This window comes from Embiotoca jacksoni, unplaced genomic scaffold, assembly GCF_022577435.1.
Source record: "Embiotoca jacksoni isolate LCO1_2020_lvr unplaced genomic scaffold, fEmbJac1.0.p SCAF_1, whole genome shotgun sequence".
NCBI lineage: Eukaryota > Metazoa > Chordata > Actinopteri > Embiotocidae > Embiotoca > Embiotoca jacksoni.
In genome coordinates, this window is record NW_027185229.1 from 10,882,422 (window position 1) to 10,906,280 (window position 23,859).

Genomic DNA, 23,859 nt, shown 5'->3' on the forward strand with positions numbered 1-23,859 from the left:
GCTCTCATCTGCTAATAACTAACAATGAGCACTGCTAAGCTGGCCTGACCTATATAAATTATTGACTGGGACACCTCAAGTGTCAAAAGTGACAATTCCAATACATATCATAGTGAATAATTAAGTGGAAGAAAGGGGGCTTTTATTTTCTATCTGACGCCCCGAAGACGGCTCGCACAAAAAGACAGTGACATGCAGGCGTGTGCTTACAACTACATGCACGCAACACACACACACACAAAGTGGTTTAGGCTATGGCCACACTCGGCTCCCCCGGCACTGTCCCTGGGGTGGCATGTCGGCGTATTCTCAATAAAACACCTTCTTAGCAGTAATAGGCCACTGTTCTCATTTCAACGCTCCCAAAGGCCTCATGATAAATTTAGCAGACACACAGTTCAAGCTTCTCCTCTCACACACTGTCTTTCTAATCCATTGCCTCTGTGCCTGCGCCATGTAAAATAATTACACATACGTTTCGATGTGATACACGCGCTATATGGTTTTTTACTTTTTTTTGTTTGTTCCCGTGGACAGAGAAACATCAATATCCTTGAGCCTTGAACCGGCGTCCCCTGCGATAGTTTACACAGAGTACTGAGCGATTGTGTTCATGACAGAGTGGATGACATTATAAAATACTCCCATTTCCTGCTTGAGTTAAGAGTGAAAGTATGAGTTAATGTCTGGTCTGGCCTGGGCTCTGGCCTGGGCTCTGCTCTGCTCTGCTCTGGCTAAAGATAACGACTCGGCTCCAATTACAAAGCCTTCCCAAAACACTGACACCGCCAGTGAATAAGCTGAACCGGCATGCCAGTGTCTTACTGCTACTACAGAAAGGGAGCAAAAGAAATGGAGAGGAAGCAGAGGAAAATACAAAACTCTCCTCATTCCTTTTCTTGAAAGGCACTGGTGACCTGGACCATTGTCATGAGAAAACAAACACAGTCTGTTTCCTTGTGGGTGTGTGAAGTAAATCATTGTTTACTGGCGGAGGGAGTCAGCAGGGCAGGTGTGGGACCTATATAAATAACAGCTGCTCTATATAATATCGCCAAGGTAACAATGCTTGTGAGAGCCCCAACACTGCAATAGCATGTGATCTTTCTGTGATTTCTTTTTGTAATATTATTTCAACAGTGCCCCCTATCAAAGTCAAAAGAGACACAGAGCATTTCACTATAAATCAAACAACTGATCAACTGTGTTTTCCAAGCTGCAGCAAACCCTCACACTTGGCGACGCTCAGGAAGAGCCGACACTTGATTTGTCGCAAAAACTGTTATTTGGTGACCCACTCACTTGCACTGACACAGCACAGGAGAGTGCTATGCCATTTCTGCTGCAGTAAAACAATAGCACAGAAAATATTTTGAAAAGGTGGAGTGTTCCAAATGGGATCTGGTCTTTTTTATTTATTATATAGTATGTACTATTTCATTTATTTCATATATCTGGAGTTTTATTGTTTTATAATTTGTATATGGTTGAGTTTTATATATTCTTGGTGTTTTGTTTTAACAAGATCTGCTTATTATATGACAGTGAACCCACCTATTAACATCCGCAACGTAGTACTCCTCCTTCTGATACTTGGAATATAGTTATATTCAGAATGAGTGAAGTTATCACCCGTAGCAGATTAGAGTTACGGTAAGTCACGCCTGACTCACAGTCTTCCTCCCGGTCTTTAATATATGGGTTTGGTTATTTACTTTGAATTTCAGCATTGAGTAACACATTGTTTAGTCAGCACATGTGAACTCTGTATTTCCTGAGGTGATATGGCAACCAATGAACAGGCGCTTGTGTTTCAGAGCGTACCGTCTAGTGTGGTTTTTCACTTAGTCAAAACAAGAACACTTTTGGGTTTGAGCAACTTAGATTTAGGGAGGTGGGGGAATTTTGTCCGTGTCTTGTTTGGCTCATCTTTGATTTAGATCAAAAACTATATTGATACAAAGAAACTCAGTATGAGTCTTTTAACAAGCATTAACAACAATTCTGTGGTGGCTGTGGAGATAAAAATAAATTGACAACTAAATCTAAAGCAACAGATAAATTTGTATCGGACACTTGTTATCTTTTTATACTCTACTGTAAATAATCAGCTTAGATTAGATTTTCTTTTATAATTAGTTCGTTCTGGGCAGAGTAGAAACGTGTTTGTCTGTGGGTCGCTCTTGTCATCACTTTTTAAGGAAAACTCTCAATGTAGAAAGCACAACGACACTACAGCAGTGCTAACCACTATGATTAACTGCTTATCTTACTTATTCTCTGGTGTTATTAAACTTGCTTTGGTTAGCCTGTCCCGTTCCCAACAATAACCAATAAGTAAAAAATACTATTTGATCTAAAATAGCATCCAGCAGACAGATTTTAGGTGCATTACCGCCACCTTCTGATGGGAGTAATGCTGGTAAAAACGGGAAACGATGAAGAACGATAGCTGCATGTACTCATCGTTTTTGTTTTTATATTTGAATGACTACTGGAATATTTAACAATCATGTTCGATCCCTAATGCAGATGGGCATTCGTCTTGGTGATTTTGCCAACTTTTCATGTGAATTTTTTTTTTTTTTTCAACTACTGCAACCCCAATCCAAAAGTGAAGAAATCATGAACTACATCACCATGCACTTATGTTTTCTGTAGACTGGGTGTAGCTACATGGATGACTAAGTTGTGCACTATTATGCTTTACTGTACAACATCCAACACAATTATAAAATACTCAAAATGATATCCTCATCGAGCCCTTCTGTCTCTGGTTCTCTCTCATGCTGTCTGACCAAGAATTATTTTTTTCCCTTTCTCTCTTTCGCAGAGAAAGTGAAAATGGAATCAGAAAACTGCCAAGCAGTCAAAAGGGTGCAATGAGAACCAAAAAGAAACCGCACTGAGAATTGATGCTGACTTGACTGCACCTTGCATAGCTGTTAGTGTTTATTAATGCTATGGTTGACTGTGCATCCATCCATCCTCCCAGCCCTCCGCGAAAGGGCATGTGAATCATTCCAAACAACACACGCCTGACATCAAGTTATAGCGCTAGAGGATGACACAAAGATACAACAAATGTTTAGAGGGAAGTGTACGTGTTTCTATGTGCGTGTGGATGACTGAGTGGGGTGGAGGGTTGACTGCTTGAAGGGAAACATCAGGCCTCCAATGAATAGGGGTCCTGAAAATGGTAGACTGGCTCCCAGCACTGCGACTGGAGTCAATTCGACAGTCATCGTCTTGGCTGGGAGAGAGCTCCCAACACAGCTGCCCCCTCCCCTCCTCCCCTGAAGACTCTGCTCGGCTATGTGGAAATGGGACAGATGACTTCATTCTGACAGGATTATCCCAAACCTGGTTCTAATCTATACAGTACACATAATACATTTTTACAATATGACAAGGAAAACAAGCAGCAAAAGAGACGGCCCGTTCCCCGGGTTCCACGCGAAGGCTGGCCTCGGTGTTGTGCTGATCATTCCAGACAGATTGTATCACCTTAAAGCAACGCACAGATCAAAATGAGATTCCATTACAGCATCACCTTGAGACTTTTTACAAACACAAAGAGATTAACTGCTTCTGAGGCTCACGCACACAACCGACAAATTATGGGATTTTTACTGTTGAAGACACTTTGTAGGCTGACACGGGAGCTACTCTGAAGGATAGTTCCCTAAAATGTTAATGGCAGCAGCACATCCTGGAGGTAAAGAAGCAAAGACTGAAAAAAATATAAGTCAACAATTTCAATTTTGATCAGGAGCCTACACAGAGGAAAAAACAGCCCCTGAAGAAACAGTTAATCATTTTGGGGAAAAAAAAGCCTGAGTTGTTTTCTTGCCAATAGTTAAATTAGATGGTCTATACCACTCAAATGTCCATACACTACCCGCTAAGCTAATTGGCTGCTGGCAGTGGCTGCAAAGTTATTGTACAGACATGAGCGTGTTATGTATCTATGCTGTCATCTGACTTGAAACGAAAATGAATGATCATGTTTTCCCAAAACGTCAAATGACTCCTTTAAGCATTGATACACTTCAGCCAAAACTCTGTAAAAGCTACATTATGAATGACTCTATGTTCTGTGCTTCTTTTTTAGTTATTTTTTTCTGGTCTAAAATGCTTCAAAGGTACTTTAACTGAATCTGGACTAAATTCACACCTTTTGTGTTGGCCAGGTCTCCCTTGTGTTAAGAGAATCTTTAGCTCATAATAACTAAACTGGATCATTAATCCAGACCTGCGCCTACTGTCACCTCGCCAGTGGGCTCCACTGCTGTGCCAGTTTGGGCCAGTGGCCGACTGGGCTGCGGAAGCACCTCAAAATGCTGCCTCAGATCACCCTGCAGTACTGGCTGAGCTCCAGCTGACAGGCTTTGGCCTAGTGCTCTAATGACTTACAGATTGGAGCTCTGTGGTATACATGTGTCAGGACAATGCCATGGGCCGACTGCAAAAACAGTAGGAGAGGGAGGGAAAGAGAGCCGCCGGCTTCTCCCTGTCCTGTCAGACAGAGGCTTGGCCCCTGGATTGTGTCACATCACGCTTCCCCCCAACAGACCACAAATGAAGGATGTGAAGAGCAAACGCAGGGAGGAGGGGCGTTGGAGGGGCGCTCTCCAACTTAAAAGGCTTTCATCCTGTAAACTGAAAAGACATTATCTTTTGACCTGGTGATGCCCTCCGTGAGGCTATACACTATGGTGTGAAAACAGAGAGAGAGAGAGAGCGAAAGGGAAGGAAAGAAGAGAAGAGAAAAAAGGAAAGGAGAAGAAAGAAGTGTGGATTGTGGCTTCAACTGGTAATAGTGTAGATAAGAAAATTGTCTGCTGGCTTGGTTTTGAAACATTATCAGCAGTTTCTCTGTGTCTAAAGAACAACCAGTGATGCACCTTTGACATTATGAAAATATTCAGTGCATCATTTATCACAGAATTATGAATTCACTTAAAATAGAGGGCCAACACATAATTACAATGAATACAAAAACAATGAAAGCCAAAGGAGACAAATTCTTTTACAAGTCAAAATCCTGACAAAGAAGCTCTTCACTTTAAAATGGACATTAAAGCTTTCAGCAGGCTGGAAAGTGAAGGTATCGTTCTCCTTTATCCCTCTCTATAAGCAATCTCTGCAAAAGCTGCACTTGTTAGCAGCATCTTTACTTTCTTACATTATCCACCTGCCTATCCTTAATCTGGCCATTCATGTCTTCTCATTAAGATCAGTGCAGATGATCTACAGGCAGAAATCTGTCAGTGTCATTCAAGCAGTGTCCACACAGGGAACTTCAGCTGGCCGCTGGCCATACCTCACACTGTACCAGTGACATGAATAGTGAAGACCAATCTCAAAACACAGTCCTGAATGGGAAGCAAGCGTAATCTGGATATTACACTCACAGCAAAGACACCATGTTGACTCAACATCCACTGCCCAGCTGAGTGCCACATAATCCCCTGTCGGAGGTGGATGCACACCTAGGATCCTTTGCAATGAAGTGTAGTTAACCAGCCGGTCTCGTGTGCAACGCTACAAACGAGCATCAATTTCCCCTCCCCCCACCTCGGTGCTGGTGGACTATCAGCGAGGGTCCGACAGTGTTGTTCCTAATTACCTATTTCTCCACTCCTGATCCTGCGGCTGGCATAATTAGTTACCTGGGGCTGCAATCCAATTTGAAGTGATGACAAGAAAGTGATCCATGAAAAAGTAATAAGTTAAATCCAATTTCAGCCTGCCTCTAATTAAATGCACATGGAACTAATGAGTCAAACCCTACCATTTCACTGATAATGGTAATTAGCGGGGTGGGAGTTGCCGGCTCTCGTCGTCGTGCCACTGTAGGTGTGGAGCGCAAAAGGTAAAAGCGGCATGGATTCGTTTAATTACACGTGTCATTCTGTCAATGTAATTTACTGGCTTTTTGACCAGTCAAGTATGTTTAGCTGCTTTCCAGCCTGCATAGCAGCTGTTTGTATATCTAGTATGATTAAAAGGCCTCTAGGCTGCTGAGTACACAGCACAGGCATCTTCATCCAAAGGCAGGGGAGGGCGGTACAGGGGTGAAGGGGGGCTGGGGGGGGAGCACCCCTGTTGGAGATATAAAACCAAACAGCCATTTAATGCTGATCAAGGATTTGGAGGCTTGTTTGACTCATATTTTTTCCCTTTAGTACTCTATGCAGGTCAGTTTTTTCAGATGTTTCACATATAGTGTGGTTCATTATTTTTGACTTGAATGAATTGGAAAGTGAGTCACATCTCCAAATGAGTAAAAGTCTCTCTGCACATCTCCTCGTGCCTAATAGGAAGACCGCTGAGATGAATGGAGCCTCGTCTGCACATCAGGTGCTTTTATGAGGTGTCAGCTTACTACACAGTCTCATAATCGTTGGATCATGTCTTTTGATGACCCAGTCCAGCTCAACAGAGAATCATTATCCAGGCTGTGTGATGGAGATAGGGAATGTTCTGTGTGAAGGGGGCTTCTCTAAGCATGGGGTTCCTTCTTAAAAGAACATGTGAGATGAGACTGAGACTCTGCTGTTTCACTAAATATGTTTGTGAGACAGAAAACAACCAGCAGAAACCAGGAGTGGAGAAAAAAACTAAACAAATGTAATACATGCTTACACAGAGCTGCACACTGATGTTTATGTATGAACACTTGGCTTGTGTGTATGTAGTTGGGGGTGTGTTTAATTAGCAGAATATGTAATTCAGAGATAAACAAACACTTGTCTGAACCTGTGGCTTTTTCATAATGGCAGTTTCAACCCAGCAAAATGTAACATACAACATTAGAGAGCAGACAATTTACAGCGTTAGTTAGATACTACAGCGAGCCTGAGCTCTCTTCACAAGAACTGAGCAGCGAAGGGGAGGGGAAGCGCGGGGGGGAGTGGGAGGTGGGAAAGGGCCCGACTCTCTTTTCAATAGCTGAGTGACAGCTTGGCCAAGCTCTCTGTATACATTAATAAATTAGAATTTTAATTTTGTCTTTGTCTGCAGGAGATGGTCTAGTACTTCACTATGTACCAACAACTGGCTGTACGCTGGAATCTGCCGTTGTGGTCCCCTCTGTTGACCTCTGCAGCACAATTCCCTGGCAGGCTGGGGAAACTGTTTAGTTTGATCCTTTCAACTTATTTGAATCCTGACAAATATGCACACAACTGAAAGGTCATCACAGTCATATTTCATCCTCTGGAGCTATTCCGAAGACATCTGCACAACAAAGAGGCTTTTCCACAACCTGACATTAGACCTAGCTGCTACAATAGCTCATTAAAAAGGGCCCCCAATGGGATAGTAAGGGTATTAAATATTATATATATACACACAGTGAACAGGGCCTCCGTATTAATTACCAAATATGCCCTGAAGTCGTTTGCAATTTCACACTGACACAAACAACCGCTTCTTGTTCAAACAAAGATATACATCTCTGGGCAGCTGATCTGAAATTAACGTAAATATTGCATCAGATATGCAGCGCTGTTCAATTTTAAATGCGAGACAAGATTACAACAACAAAAAAAAATTATTTTCCAGCTGTTTTTCCTTTTCTTCTAAGCATCAAAAAAGGCAGTCCGCATAACTGTCCCACTACCTCTTTAACTCTCACAACCTTTTGCACTTTCCCACCCCCTGCTCCTCGCTCCCAGCTCCACCTCCATGCCCACCAACTGGATCACCCGCCCCACTCGTGGGCTGCTCTATAGCACCTCCTGCTGCTGGTGGCAGGGACCTGCTCTTCTTTTAATTCTGGTGGATGTGTGTGATCAAAGGCAAGCAGGGAAAGCATGGAGCTTCCTCTGCCGGGCTAGCCTCACGTGTCTGTGGGAGGAATCACTTCTTCCGTTTCTTATCCCTCATTTCCACGCTTTCTCCTGCTCATACCCAGACTACACACTTCATAAATAAAGTGCAGTCAATAAGGAAAGTCCTGTCTACTGTAAAAATCACAAACAAGGATGATCCAGGGGATACTGGACGAGCTTGTGCGATCTAAACTCGCCACAAATGGTGTTTCTGACACTCTGGGCTATATATAGAGCCTGTTTCTACATACTGCTGCTCCTAATGTTCTGTCAAGATTTTAGAGGACACATGGTTAACTGTGTGTGTGCTGCTAACTCACACATAACGTGCGAGCATACATAACTGCAAATGCACTGCCAATTTTAATTTCCTGTTTGTGAACTTAGCCTGTGCTTAGTGCTGTACTTTTTCTTGCACACTTTGTTCTAGCGAGAGTTGCACGAGTTTTTTTGCTTTGTTTTGGATTTGAGTAACCACAACGTCAAATAACCAAACCTCCTGATAATGATGAGTTAATATCTAAACGTAAGTCGGAGAATCGCAACTTATTTTACCGTACCTGTAGGCTTTGCTGCTTGTCGTTGACTTTGGGGGATTTGCGGCCTGTGTTTTGTTGAGAATGCAGCTGCTGTGACTGGGATTGTTGCTGCTGTTGCTGCTGTTGTTGATGGAGGAGTATCTGTCGAGCCACTTGGAGCGCCTAAAACAGAAAAAAAAAAAAAAAAGTGTTAAAAGTGCTCAGTAGAAATGCTAGAAGCAGATAGGCCAAAAGTCCCTTGAGAGCACTTTGATGCCTATTATCAGAGCAGATGTATCCCCTTTGAACAATATTCCTCTTGCCTTCTGATAGATAACAAACATCACAGAGCATCTTTTTATACTCTCCTATTCAGAATCATAAAGCTCAGGCTGGTATAAGCAATGATCAGATGTCAAAACAAATCCACAGACATAGAAGAGACAAACAAATCATCGACAGCAATCCAGAAGAAATATTTATCTGTTGATAAGTTGCACTTACAGCAACACAAATTGTCAAAAACACTAATCAGTGCTTTTGATCCTCCTTTAGCTCAGCTGAACTCGTGTCCAGAAAGCAAATAAAAGACTTTATGGCTGCTTCAAATATCTGTTAAAGGACACGGCCTTCTCAGTGGAAAACAAAATACAGTGCAGTCACATGTTTATTGCTCTAGCTACTCCCTTTTCCCTTACGATAAATAATCAAACATGCCATCCAGAGCAAACAAAGCTGGAGAGCTGGGGGGAAAAAAACACAGTGGTCTTGAAAACGGTCAGCGATACCAAGAAAAGCAAGCGTTGTGTTCCCACAGTGAGCTGGCCAGCCTCACACCTCCACCAGTAAACCATCTGGGTAAATAACTGGCCTCATTCTTTCCATGTTCCTCAGACGATTGCTCCCACAATTAAACAAACAGCAGGGGGAGGGGAGGGGGGGCGCATCCAGGCTCATCTCATAGACGAACAATCTATTCTTTCTTCAGTCATTTATTTAAGAAGTACAGAAACAGTATGAGTGAATGGTGGGATATTTAACAAGAAGATTGTGAGTGAGAGCTAAGAGAAAAAAAAAAAAAAAAAAAAAAAAAAAGGAGCACAAAGTTGTGTGAAAAGTGAGTGAAACCTGTAAAAGACTGTGTGAAAGGAAGATATCTACAAGAAACGAGCAATTAGAAAGCCCTGTGCACAGACGAAAAAGACAAAGACGCCAGTAAAGTCAGACTATACTTTGAGACAGAAAAGGGGAGAGAAAGTTAGGGGGTTGAAGGGAACAGCTGTATGACTGTCTGTGTGTGGGTGTATGTATTGACCCTCCCAAACGCACGGCTGTCAGATGACATCATGAGGCATAAATATGACCACAGGCTACAAAGTGGCCACACTCCTGGCATTTCACCATGCTCAACTTTCAAGAACAAAAATGATCCTTCTCTCGGTCTGTGTCTGTCCTTCTCTGAGCTCTCATGTGAAGATAAATGACATTAGAGCAACATATCTCATTCTGCATGCCTAATTGTCTTTTGCTTTAAAATTTGTGGAGGGGAACCCCCATTCAAGCAAGCACACTCATAAAGAAAGTGTATAAATTCAAACTAAGAACTATGTGAGCAAGATTCACTCCCACGCATGACACCAATATTTAGATTTAACATTTTAGGCACAAAGTTTTCACTCCAGAGCAACTTACAATCTGGCTGAAATATCGGAATCAAGATGTGAACTGAACTAACTCTGTAAGGGGATCGGAAAAAATACTAACGAACGATATTATTGTGAGATTTTCTCTTGTATTCATTCAGAGCATGATGATGATATTTTTCATCACATTACAAAGCCTTTGAATGATTAAAAATTCATATTGATAATGGTGAAAATGGCTACTGAAAATCCATGGCATTTAAAAAGACATTTTGTTTCATCAATTTATTAAAGATTATTACATTTCTTTTAGATTGTAACATTTTATTGGTTAAAAAAAAATAATTAAAAAAAAATCCTTCAGTTCCAGTGATAAAAACAAAACAAAAGATAAACCTAAAAATGTTGTATTTGCAGATGTGATAATCTACAAATGACAATCAAACACGTTGTCAGACACTACGGCATCCTAAATTTAAAAGATACCTAAACAATTCATAAAGGAAAAAAAGCTGTGAGCAAACCATTCACGAGGCCCGAGGTGTGGTATTGCGGGTATATTGAAGAGTAAACAAAGTTTTTCTGTTTTCTTTTTCCCTGTAACTGATGACACATGCAGTGAAATGTGTGTGCGGTGTGTGTCTGGGTTTACAACCGAGGGTGTTGGAACAAAGAGAGTTGAGTCAACAGGATATGATAGGAAGTTCAGACAGTAATGGATGAAAAGCTACGTTTCTGGGAAGTCTTTACTCGCTGTCGTCAGTGTATAAAGAAAAGAAAAAAGCCGACTGCAAAAGGTCAGTTCCTACAAGTAGAAATTCTGACACCACAATAATGTGATATTTACAAAGCGCGTTCAGATTTTATTATTAATGCTATGAGGACACCAAATAATTCCGTTATCTTACTATCTTAGTATTACAATTATGCCATTTAAAACAGGAAAGACCTGAGGGTGGATCCCACAGTGTCCAGTTGTGTGTGTTTGAACGTGTCTTTGTATCTGTCATTCATTAGCTGCAGAAATGTTACATGCTATCGGACCATTATGACGACATTAAGGGATTGCCTTAGCCTAACACAGAGGAGTCACACGGCAGTTTAAACAATGATAGCACTTTACCACATTGCATGAAATGAGAAGATTATTACACAGCCGCCTACATTTCATGTCAACAGCTTCATCAAATTATTCTTCCAATTAAAGCCAGGGCAATAATTATGTGATCATGCCCTTGAAAATATAGCCAGTGATCATCTTGACATAAGCAAATCACAGCGCTGGCTGACAGAGCAAGCCTGAATATGTTGGCTGCGATGAGTAAACACTGTTGTTGGTATAAACAATAAAGGAACTTAAATGTGAGCAAGCTGAGAGCCGACGTTGTGAGGTCGGCCTCGCGCACAGGAATGTTGCTGCTAAGTTTGTATCTTAAAAGGGCCACTGAAGGTGGCATGCCTTCGAGAGGCCTAACGCTGGGCAAAAAAAATCCTATTGTGAACTGTCAGTGCGATGTTTACACAGCACCAACGCCTCCTCTATTTCAGAGCCCCCCCCCCTCACACACACACACACACACACACACACACACACACACACACACACACACACACACACACACACACACAGCTGATATGATATGATGAACCGGAAACTAGGATACAGCAGGTGAAGAGTAAGGAAAACAGCATGTTGTTGTTGAAAGGGTTAACTTGAGTTACAACATATGTTCAGGGGAGGTAATGGGGACAGTAGGTTATCCTAAGAACTACAGTTTATCATCCTGTAGAAAAATGGTAAACTGAAAGACTCACACTTTTAGACTTTATAGTCGTGGATTACGTTTGTACCTCTGCAAAGGTGGTTTTGTTTTCTGTGTGCTTTGCTTGTTTATTTGTTTGACTACTGGATTGTGGACAAATTATAAACCCCATTTTCATGACACTTGGTGGAAAGGTGTAGAACGGGCCACGGGAGAAGCCGTTACCTTTTGGAGAGGATCCGAATCATGTGGCATGTCTGCGATTTATTTTTCACGTTCATTAACAATACGAGTAGGGGTAACTGGGCTACTAAATGCTATACGTCCTGAAATCCAGTAGATGACAGTAAAGTCCAATCGTGACAAAACAAAGGCCATTCTACGAATACGACGGCTCCATTTCAAAATCCACAGTTACGGGTTCCAAACTTAATACAGCAAGAGGTCGTTGTGCAGCTTTCGAGGACAGTGGTTTCTAGAGGACAGCTGAACCAGTTCAAAAGCCAAGATGTGAGGCTACAACTTGGCACAATTATATTGACATCATTGTAATCATTTTGGAAATACAGCATATACGAGTGCAATGTGTAATCATTGAGGGTTTACTTCGAGGTAAAAGAACATAAAAAGCAGGATTTGTGTATATTACATTATTTTCTGCTAAAGTATACAAGACTACAGCAGGCCCATTATAATCTGGAACTGAGGTTGTTTGGGAGGCAAGCTTGTTACTGGAATAAGAACACAACTGCACCGACAGACGCCCACATTCACACACCATACGTACATTCATTGGTTGTGAGTTAACAAGCATACAAATACACACACTCCATAGAGGGAGTGAATCCTCCAGGTGCTTTTGATTAGAAAACACCCTACAGCACATGACAAGGTTTTATCAGCAACAAAGACGTTGCAATTTGGTATCCTTGTCATTTGCAATCCTCTTTTATTTTCCACATTTCAAATGTGTTCAAAGTTCACATCCTCTTCTCCATGTTAACACAACTTCCTCAATAAACAACAGGCGTTTTATCTGCATCTAGTTTCACACCATATTAGTGAATAGAAGCAGGAGCGTCTCTTATGTCCCTGGGCTATCACGCTGTGATAAGGGAACTGCTAAGTACTGGATGTCTTTATGTGCAGTCTGCACATGTGGATTATTTACAGGCTTTGGGGTTTCCTGCTGCTAAAGCCAGCTCTGGGTGTCTTACAAATCCCAGCTCAGAGCATTGCCACACAGTCAAGTCTGCTCTCCGCTGAATCCCTCGCTGCACCTATTCCCACTGCCAGACATATTTCAGATAGGTCTCTCTCTGATCCCTTTTTATACAACTTTACTGACCCAGTGTAACCATCAAAATCAGTTCCAACAGCCAAAACGGCGGGAGGAATCAGAGCAGTCACTCCACTTGCTGCAAGTGTGACAGATGCACATTGCTGAAATCACATTTTCTAAATGATAGACAAGTAGAAACGGAATGTGTTGTTTGTTCAGGCCCATCAACAGGAAGACCTCTGTTGCTCTACACACATTGGCCTCTTCTTGCCACGGCTGGGGAAGACCTTGAACGTGAAATGGTTCTAAGCAGATTGCTCCTAATTGCTAGAAGATGTGCAAGCAGGTGTAACTGGATCCCTGCGGTCACTCGGACAAAAGGAGAAGGAACAGGTTGTGAATTTGTTTGTGTGTTTCTGCACTTGTGTCTGTGTGCTTCAGTGTATTTACTCAGCGGCTATGTTTCGCCAGGCTTTATTAGGCAGGAGAGTGCAGCTCAGAGACAGCCAGAAACAACACGACTAATAGGTTAGCTCTTAATGTAGTCCCGCTCAGAAGACACCGGGCCCTCTGGTCTCGCTCTGCTGCCTCTGCGGGACTCCAACACCAGCGGCCTAAATGTCAAGGTTATCTGCTTGACTTTCTGACTGATCGCGCATCTCACCTCACCTGACATTTATCACTTTCTGCTGTTTCCTTTTCAAAGACAAGGTCCTCTGCTACTCGGCAGTAACCAAGCCAGAAAACTGGCCTCTTCTCTCACCAGCTTTTCACTGTGAGTTGCCAGCGGATTAAGCTAAAGTAAGCTTCTTCCACAGGCTAGTCAAGAAAGCTAAGTAATCATTTCATAAATTATAAGGTCTATTGTAGTCGGCGGTAATGAATTTGGTAAAGCCGGGGGTATAACTGACCTCATGTTCACCATATAGAACTGATAGCTATTGAGTTAGAGGCGTGTTGACTATGCAAACATATAGTAATGGAATTCACTTGGAATACTTGTCATTTTAATTGAAATGCATATGATTTTAATTTTTTTTTTTTTGGCAGGGGGTGATTTTTAAACATGTAAGTGGATAAGCAGTGAGGATCATGTCTATTTATATTAATTGCATTTTCCCCCCTTTCTCTTTTCCTCAGTAATACGGACGTTTATCTGCAATGCAAAGCAGGGAAAGTCTGGTTTCCCAGTAAGTATATAATTAATGCCTTTTCCAAAAAGCCACTCCACATGGAAAACAGGCCCTGATGCTCAAACCTTGCGCATTACAGGGCTCTTGCAACAACACTCTCCAGTCTGTGTTTAGATTTCCAAACTAATTCATGTAGAATACATAAATAAATCAACGTTTTATACCCACTTCAAACCATTAGATTGCCTTCCTTCACTGCACTTTTCAACTAATCTATTAATATTTATGACAACACTAAACATTTCAAATATCCACGTTTAAACAATAAGGTAGTGCATGCACTTACATAAGACAAAATCTGACTTCAATAAAAACCCCATCTTGTTTGTCCAACACACCTCCTCTTGTAACCCCCCCCCTCTCTCTCCATAACAGGTAATGCAGCCCTGACAAGTGTTTTTTTTGTTTTTTTTTTTTGTTTTTTTTTTTTTTTTTTTGGGGGGGGGGGGGGGGGGGAATAAATGACTGTAAGAAAAACAAGACGAAAGTTATTAACTGTGAGTGAAGATAGAAGAGAGGGGGCTGTGAAGCAGGACTGATGATGGAAGGAGTGGAGTGAAAAGAGAAGGGGGGGGGTGACAGATGGAGGAAGAGAATGAGAGTGTGAAACAGAAGAGAGGGGTATAGGAGCGATGGAAAGAGAGGAAAAAAGAGAATGTAGCAGAGAGGAGGCGGAGGTTGCAGGAGGTGCAGAGGGGAGGGTAAACAGTGCCCCAACCAGGCGGTTCGGGCACTCAGAGCCTGGTACGGCGGGGTCACCCCCACCCTGCCCCCGCCCCCCAAACACATACACACACACACACACACACACACACACACACACACACACACACACACACACACACACACACACACACTCTCTCCCCTAACCCGGCGAGGTCAGCTCAGCTATGCAGCCCTGACAGCTTCCGTTTGCTGTGTGCTCTGCGTTTGTTTGGATTCCCCAGCCTTGCTTAGCCAGCAGCTTAACAACAGATGGCTAAAGAAGGCCTCTATTCAGAGTGGTCGGCATCAGAAAATCACACCAAGGAAAGTACACAAGCTTCAGACAAAACACACAGACACACCACAAGCACACACATGCAAATTACATGGGTTGTCAGAGTTGCACATGCTGCAAACCCGACCAAAGCAAATAAGGGTTTGCTTGCTGCAAACACTCATTTTGTCGCCAGAAAGTGCATGCAAAGACACAATGACACATGCACCGTGTTGTCTGATTACACCAAACAACTTCCTGCGATGATTCAATAACTGAGCAGATCTCAGCCAAATAATTTCCGTCCCCCACCGTTATTAAACGAATGCTGCGTTTATTACAGCTTTAGAGCGGTGTAAACTCATAAACACCCTCCCAGAGTACAAGAGGAACTGTCAACTAAATATTGTTTCTCTCACGAGTCGCTCTTCCACCTCAATTACGCCTTTCAACTTCACAGGCTCAGTATGATAAAGTGGCAGTAAAAATCATTCACATTAATACACCATTGTGCATCTGCTGCTAAAGGTAATTAAAGCAGTAAATGACTCATAAGAATAGACATATTAGCCGCAAAATGAAAGGCAACTGGGCTGCCTCATGAAAATATGTACCATTAAGATACTGCATTTTCATATTGAGGTAATCAGCTCCACTAGCCTGATGCTGATTTAATCCACTCCAGTGGAAAGTCTATCAGCGCACAGCCGCGTGTCACTGTCTCTCTTATGTCTACCCGCCAAGAGCCAGGCATTCTGCTTTAGCATTGACTGTGAATGGGTCCACTAAAGGAGCGAGGTCACACACAGGCACATCAGTCGGAGGAGCAGTCAGTGCTTAGGTGTCATTTGGAGGCAGATGGAGGGAAAGAGAGAAAAGTATGAGAGCGAGAAGACGATAAAATGAGAGTTAAAAAGAGTAAAGAAGGAGAAAAAAAAAGGAAAAAGCACAAGCGATCTGGGAACAACGCTGCGGGTAGATCTCAGCCGTTCCTCTCCCTGACCTTAGCTTTTTGTTCTGAGCATATGAGGCCTCAGGATGCCCACTGCTGAATACGGCGATAATATCCGTCAAGTTGATAAAGTGAGAGGAAAAAAGAAGGGGCATGCCAACTGTGCTGGGTACTTAGACGGACTGTTAGAAAACACGCGCTCGATTGCATCTTTGTTGGAAGTGTTGCATCACTTTGTAGCAGGGAGTGTTGTGCTTGGGAAAATGGGTGCTTCCAAAACCCAGCGTGAGACCTAGAATACTGTGAGCAGATTTTATCATGCGTGAATGATATTGTTTAGAATGGGAAGCTCTATCTGCCCTGGTCTCATAGACGGAGGACTCAACATTATTGATACACTCGAGACTTCCGGGATACGACCGGTAAAACCCCTAAATCTTCCAATTTAGTTGTGGTGAATATAGATGAATGTATTCTGCACACAGCTATAGGAGGGTGCTCGAGGAGCAGAAGAGGAGTTGCCACGGTCATGGAGCGTCACAGTGCTCGGGGTCTGAACTGATGGCCTGTGTTGAGAGCTGACCACTCTTTGACCTCGGCACCACAGGGCATGTTGGTTAGCTCAGCGTCGATGCAAAAGTAACTCATCTAGATGAACAATCCCACTAATCAGTAAAGCAGATAATAAGCGTGACACTGCCCAAAGCGTATTCTGACTGTTCCCTTGAAGACAAATTGGACATGACATCTGCCCAAAGAGCAGAAGAGCATCCTGTTGATTGGATTAAAAAATAAAATTAAGTAAACAACCGTGCATCAAACAACCGGGTCATAGCCTTCATGGTAAGCCGTCGTGCGTCTTCCGATGGTACATATTTTTCCTACGACTGCTCACTGCCTTGAACTCTCCTGACCTGAGACCTAACACATCATGAGCTGCTAAGGGAGAATTCCCAGTGTGTGTGTGTGTGTGTGTGTGTGTGTTGACAAGAGTTCCTCCGAAGGAGAGGATTTTCTATAAATCACAGGCCAGTCCAATTGGCTATGGATTGAGTTGCAGCGGGGAGAGACAGCTCCCTGGGAATAGCAGTGTCTCTGTTGAAGTCATTCCAAGATGGGTAATATGATCCTATGCCGCCAGGAATAAAGGAAGGGAAGAGAAAAGCTGGAAAAAAAAAATCTGATTGCCCCGGCCATAAAGAGGAGTAATCTCCAGCAGGGTCCAGACACATCACCCGTCACACTGGACTGTAATGTATTATAGTCTCACAGGCAGATGGTGTGACACATGGTGGGCCTCACTTTTTTGGTGGGTTTCTCTTATTCCAGGAATTATTAACCTTCATTGGCTTGGTGGGAAGATGTGGAGGGTGGATGGACAAACAAAAGTTTGCCAGTTCTGGTGCCAGGGAAGACAAAGAGCCTCACTCACTCTTCGATAATGGAGACGATTTGCCGTTGCTTGTTGTGCAGATATATACAGTATCTTACAATAACCCTATGATAATTTAGACCTATAAAAAAACTCCTATACATAGCCAATCGATACATAGATAATTATGGGATGTATTTGGAAAGCTTGTGAAGTTACAAAACACATACAAAAGGTATGTCTGAGTACCTAGATGATTTATTATGTGTGCAAATGCACTTAAGGACACTCAAGCGCCAGCATTCCAAAGTCGTCAGACAAACAAACCACTGGTCCTTTGGTGACGAGTGAATCATGACAACCAGCGGTGACGATAACTGAAGAATCTCACAGCTATAAACTGTATGTTTAATCAAGAACCTGAACCCTGAGGAACCACAGCCAAACGTCCGGTGCATCCTTCCAACATACGACCCAAAAAAATAACCGAATGTAACATCTGTTTACTCTGTGTTGACCATTGATACAGTATAGCATGGAAATGTCTAGGAGAGGGCACCTGCTTTACATTATATGTACCAAAAAGAATGAGCTGAAAAATTCATTAAATATTAAAACAAGGTTTGAATTTAGAAAGCATTTAGCATATATTTGGGGCTGAACACCTCAGTTTACTCAACAACCTGAATTCACAGTCTGTTAACAGTAAATGTGGAAAAAGTCAAACACTGCTAAAAATGTCAACAATAGCGCTGCCGTGATCTGCACTACATCTGTGACAAGTCATTTTCCTCTGAAGAAAACCTGCTGTATCAAGGAACCTGACAATCAGTGGAGAACAGTACCTGTACGCATCTGTGACAAAACATTTGAGTGGAACTGATCATTTGAACCAGGAAATGAATGGAATAAAGTTTAAAGGCCAGTTCAGACCAAAGATTTACAATGAGATGATTTGATACTCAATACAATTCAGAAGTCTGCAGTATTCTGGAACCAGACACTTTAAACCACAGCAACTAGACAGTGTAACAACTTCATAGCAACGACTACGTGTCATTACTACATGCCAGTTGACTACCCTACCAGCTGATTGGCTGTTGAAAGAGGGGAAGTGCCTTATGTTCTAAAATTGCTGACTGGTTCCTAGTTTCTTGTAGCTTTAAGGCAACAACTGACCACTACATATTTAGATATATCTGCCACTACAGACAAAATCTTAGATTGGGATTCAAGATTAGATTGCATCTAGTTGGCTGCGTCTAGCAGCACACGGCCTGCGAAGAACAGATTCACTGTTCATAATTGTGATATACAAATCCTATTTCATTTTAGCCTCTTTCCAGAGTGTTTATGGACTAACAAGTCATTTCATTGCTTTCAGTGTAAGCACTTTCCTAAACCACCTCGAGCTTAATTAACATGCAAAGTGCAATGTGGTGACAGAATTGGTCGCCCTCAATCTGCCTGAGCCACCTTCAGCTTTAGGCGCTGAGACCTGCAAGTTGCAGGCTTCAATAAATGTCGCGGGAGAAGATGATCACAACTCAAATTAAGTTATGCACTAAGCTTGAAGGGCTTACATAAACATGTGATGGAAATATTAAACAACGACAAACGGGAAACAGACGAAGAGACACTACGGTCAAAAAAAACCAAACAAGAAAACACCCCTGATGCAACTAGAGCATCATTTGAATTAGTGCAATTGGGTGAATAATTTTCCCAGATGTTGAATTTTATTGATGAGTGAACATTGCATATATACAATAAAATTCCCATCCCCTTGTTTTTCAGAGAGCTGCTTTGTATTGGCTGGCATGAATAAGAGAAAGAAGTAAAATCAGGAGGCAGAAGTAGCCCAAACAACAAGCACTGCAGGAACCAAGGGCATGTGGGCTATAGAGCTGCTGGGGTGGTGGGCGGGGGGATGACAGACTGCTGTTCAACTCCATTAGCTGCTATGTGAGAGGGGTGCATCTAGCAGCACACGACCTGTGAAGAATCTTAGATCTCACTCTATCTTGGAATGGGGACTGCCGCATTAATTCTAGGAAACTGTAATCTCTCAAGCAAATCAAATTACTCTCATTAAGCGCAAGAAGAAAACTGCCTCTGTAATAAGTATGTATAAAAAGTATTTATTACCAATAATCACCTCTTTAATATGAGCTAGCTTACAATGGCTTTATTTTTGCTGATTAAGTCTAAAAATGGGGCAACAAGGAAGGGCACATGCTCACAGACGCATACGCATGGCATTCACACACACTTCCAAACACACACGCAAAAACACACACACACACACACACACACACACACACACACACACACACACACACACACACACACACAGTAATACACAGCTCATGGAGTTTATGAGAGCGGTTGATACAGTGATTAAAGGGGAGGGTAGAGGGATACAGTGCTCGAGGGCCTTGGAGAGGACATGCCTCACCTAGTCATAAAAACACACCTCTGTCTTTAAGCCAGCACCAGAATCGTTCTCCGTGGGTTCACTTGGAGGTGAATCGCTAAAAGAATTTACATGCAAAGTAGCACATGTCATCACCCAGACGGTGCACTCGCACATGTAAGTGTTGCCCTGTAACTTGGAATACACTCGCTGACCGCCACATATTTGCGACGGTATGTGAGGTTGATGGCCTGACCCGGGGCAGGCGCTCTCAGAACAAAGCTATTTTCTGAAACACACACAGCTGCTGCAGCCTCTTTTTTTTTTCCACTCATTTATTTGCATAATTTGTGTATCTACAAGCCAAACTATTCCAACCAAACAGCCGACTCTGTGTTAACGTTATGCGTGTATGATTTTAAACAGTAAACAAAGCTAAACAACAGTGTGGGCAAAATGAATCTGGTGGGAGGTGAAGTCTTTGCTCTTCTTCCAGGATATGACATCATTCCACAAAGCGCAAGCTGCCAAGTATAATTGCCCTGCTGGTAAATGGAAGAGGCACAGCTATCCTCCCTCCTTGTTTCTATTATTTGATTCACATAAGTAATTAATTACTTGTTTAAAAAAAAAAAAAAAAAAAAAAAAAAAAAAAAAAAAAAAAAAAAGAGCAACAGACAGCTAACAAAACACATCAAAATGGGCGATCAGAAAAAAAAGAAGAAAGAAACAATTTGTCTTTACCAAATCAATTAAATTTGAGGGTCAGTGGGTCATTAATTTACTGGTTCAGCATAATTACCTGTTTTCTCCCCCGCATTTACTTCTTTACTCATCTGGGACAATGATGTCCCTGCAAATCCAAAGTACACACCATTTTTTTTTTTTTTTTTATTGGTGATTATTCAAATTAAACGTAGACTCCTGAGAGAAAACGTCAGTCAAACTACAACATGGAGAAGCTCTAAAAAAAAAAAAACACAAACTCCCCTGAAGCAAAATCTGGCAATCGTATTAAATGTCAGCCTACATACTGTAAATTTCAATTTGATTTACCCAATCAGGTGACATAAAGAATAAAATTAGAAGTCACAGTCGGGTCTTGTGGAATATGAAATATGTTGAAAATACCTATGCCTCCATCTGATACGTGCTTGGCAAAAGGACAGGTTACAGCAGTACTGTTGCCCTGTGGCTACAAAATCACTGCTGGTGCTTCTTTGGCTGTCTATGAAGGAGGCCGCATTCACTGCTGTCTGCTATGATTCACAGCGGGCAGAAGAGAGAGGTGAGACAGAAAGGAGGAGGAGGATCACGGCTCACTGTACATGTTCTTCCCTTCTTTTGAAGAAAGCTGTAAAGGCCTTTATAAACTACGCGGCACCTATATAAAGCAAAAGTGTTGGTCTTTTAATAGACAGCAGCACTTATCATGTTTAACACATAAAAGCAGACTCTGTTAGTCTGCCTGCACAATATCGCATAAACACTTTGTAAACATCCACCCATAAAGATAATTATTTTGATTGCAAGACTCTGGTGAGGCTTTTCTTCCCCTCCTCAACATCTGGTTAAAATATGGGGCAAGTGCTTGCTTTCTGGCTCCCGCTCAAGTGGTTAAATTAAGACTGCACACATAAATAGAAAGGTGGGTAACTTTCGTTTTTTCCTCCCCTACTTTACTCTTTTTATTACTTGTGGCGAGTCAGCGAAAAGGCAGAAGCTGTGGCTCCCCACATCGCACCTGCCAGGAAGTGTTCCTTTTCTCTCCAGCCAGAGAGGCTGCTGGGATATGCCAGGACATGCAGCCATTGCTTGAACGTTAAGCTTAATACTACTAAAGGCAGGGCAAAGGGGGGTGGTACAGAAGCAGTTTTTCATTCATTATGAGTCAGTGGAGACTCACCTGCACTTGCAATTCAAAGCAAATATGTCTTTGGGCCATATTTTTGATTTAAGGGCGGACAAAAAAAATCACTGCTTAGATCAAAAATGAAGAATTTCAGAAACATTTGTTCTCATATCCAAAATTTGGTCCACTAGGTTTTGCTGTATTACCTAGTGGAGCCACAAAGAGGAGAGGAGGCATCAAGAGGACAGCAAAGGAGATTGTGATAATTGACCAAGATGCTGCTTCCACCGAGTCCCCTGGTCCTTCACCTCCAAATCCCAGAGGACCCGTTTTCAATTTAACACAGGACTTGACCAGATTTCACTCATTGCAGAGCTAAGGCACATCTTTGACACTTTTACATTAGAAGCACGGCTTTCTGCTGATTAAAAAAAAACCTCCCTCTGTCTCCCGCTGTATGGCGAGAGGTAATGTGAGAGGGGTGTCCATTTCCTGTCCCTCCTTTCCCTCCAAATCAACCACAAATAACTCACAGCCTCCTGTGCCTATCTTGATTTCACTCGAGAAGATAAGGACACCATTTATTGTTTTCATTGAGCTTGAGTGCTAAGACAGAGAGCACCAAATTACTCTCAGATCGAGATAAATGCACCACAAATCGCTAATTCAATCCTTCCCCAATGCTGGTGATGTTTTGAAGAGAGGGGAATATCATAAGATCACAGTGGGAAACCGGAATCTGGTGGCGTGATAGCAGCTAGAGACCTCGTAAAATTGAGGAAGAAAAACTATCTGAAACTTGAGTTAGAATTCCCATCGGAGGAGCAGGGGGCTTGGACAATATGGCTATGCCTTAACTATGAAATGTTTGTTTATGTGGATCCTTCATGCTATGATAGGGAACGGATGGGTAAAACAATGCATTATGTGTCTCATGATTTGGACTTGGACGCTCATAACACAACACAGAGAAATGAACGCTTCAGCGCGTGTGGAGCTGCTCTGCTGCTGGTCGTGGCCGGATGGTGTTGAGGGGCGGAGGAGTGGAGAGTATTTACTGATGTGGTTATCTTGCTCTGTGACAGGCAGGATCACTCAATCAGCCGGCGACGGCTCGGATCGGGCAAGCATTACACGCACATCCTCACACTTCTGGGGAGGAGGCGTCAGCCAAGCCAAATCTGATCGACAAATGCAGTTCTCCTGTGCCACAGCTATCCGAGATGATGATGATATTATGTGGAAGTGAACAAAGGGATAGGGACGGCTCAGGGAGAGAGACACAGCCAAGACCTGAAGGTGGAACCTCCTTTAAAGGCCCCATCAGACACAATGCGATTTATGCTGCGCTCGTCGCTAGGTCTGGGTGTCATTCAAAAAGGTTTGGTACGGCTACCAATATCTTGACTCTGGGTACTAGTTCCTGAACATTACTTTTATTCAATGCCAATTTTATCAAATTAATTTTTAAGAAAAAGAACATTAAAGTTTACTTAACTTTAATGTTAAGGGGGAGAGTGTAGTCTAGGTTGTTTTCTGTAGCTACACACTTAGACAGGTTTGCAGTCAAAAATCAGTTTAATAAAAGTGAAATAAGGCGTTGCAATTTGAAATTCACTTGCCTCAGAAAAAAGCGAGTGACTTCATCTAAATGGGTGGATTGCCAAAGTAGAGGTAAATTCTGATGCTCAGAACATTTACGGCGGGTTACAAAAAGTAATGGGTTTTAAAAAGAAAACGTATTCCTTTATGTGGATGTAGTGCAGCTATAAAAATGTTGTGCCAAATCTCAAGGCATATTTTGTACTTGCCCTACTAGTCTCTGGGTTTAGCGTACATATGACAAGGTGAATGAAAAAGCCGATAAGGACAGAGTAAAATAGGCTGACTTCTCAAAACTAATCGTGGGATTACGTCACTGCGTCTGCTCCATATAACAAACCAATGCCATGTTTATCATACAGGCTGTGTGACACATATTGTCTACCTACAAAGTAGCTGACTGTTAAAACACAATCTTATATATGCCTACTTGGTCAAAAATGTGT

The 23,859-nt window shown here is 42.3% G+C and overlaps 1 protein-coding gene across 2 annotated transcripts in view; it reads right to left on the reverse strand.

The window, feature by feature from the left end:
• Positions 1-23,859, reverse strand: part of foxp1b (forkhead box P1b) — a 156,273-nt gene that overhangs the window by 46,809 nt on the left and 85,605 nt on the right. For both annotated transcript variants that reach the window (XM_069164281.1, XM_069164203.1), the window contains exon 7: positions 8,402-8,542. In XM_069164281.1, coding sequence (XP_069020382.1) covers positions 8,402-8,542 — 141 coding nt within the window. The remainder of the gene's footprint in view (positions 1-8,401; positions 8,543-23,859) is intronic.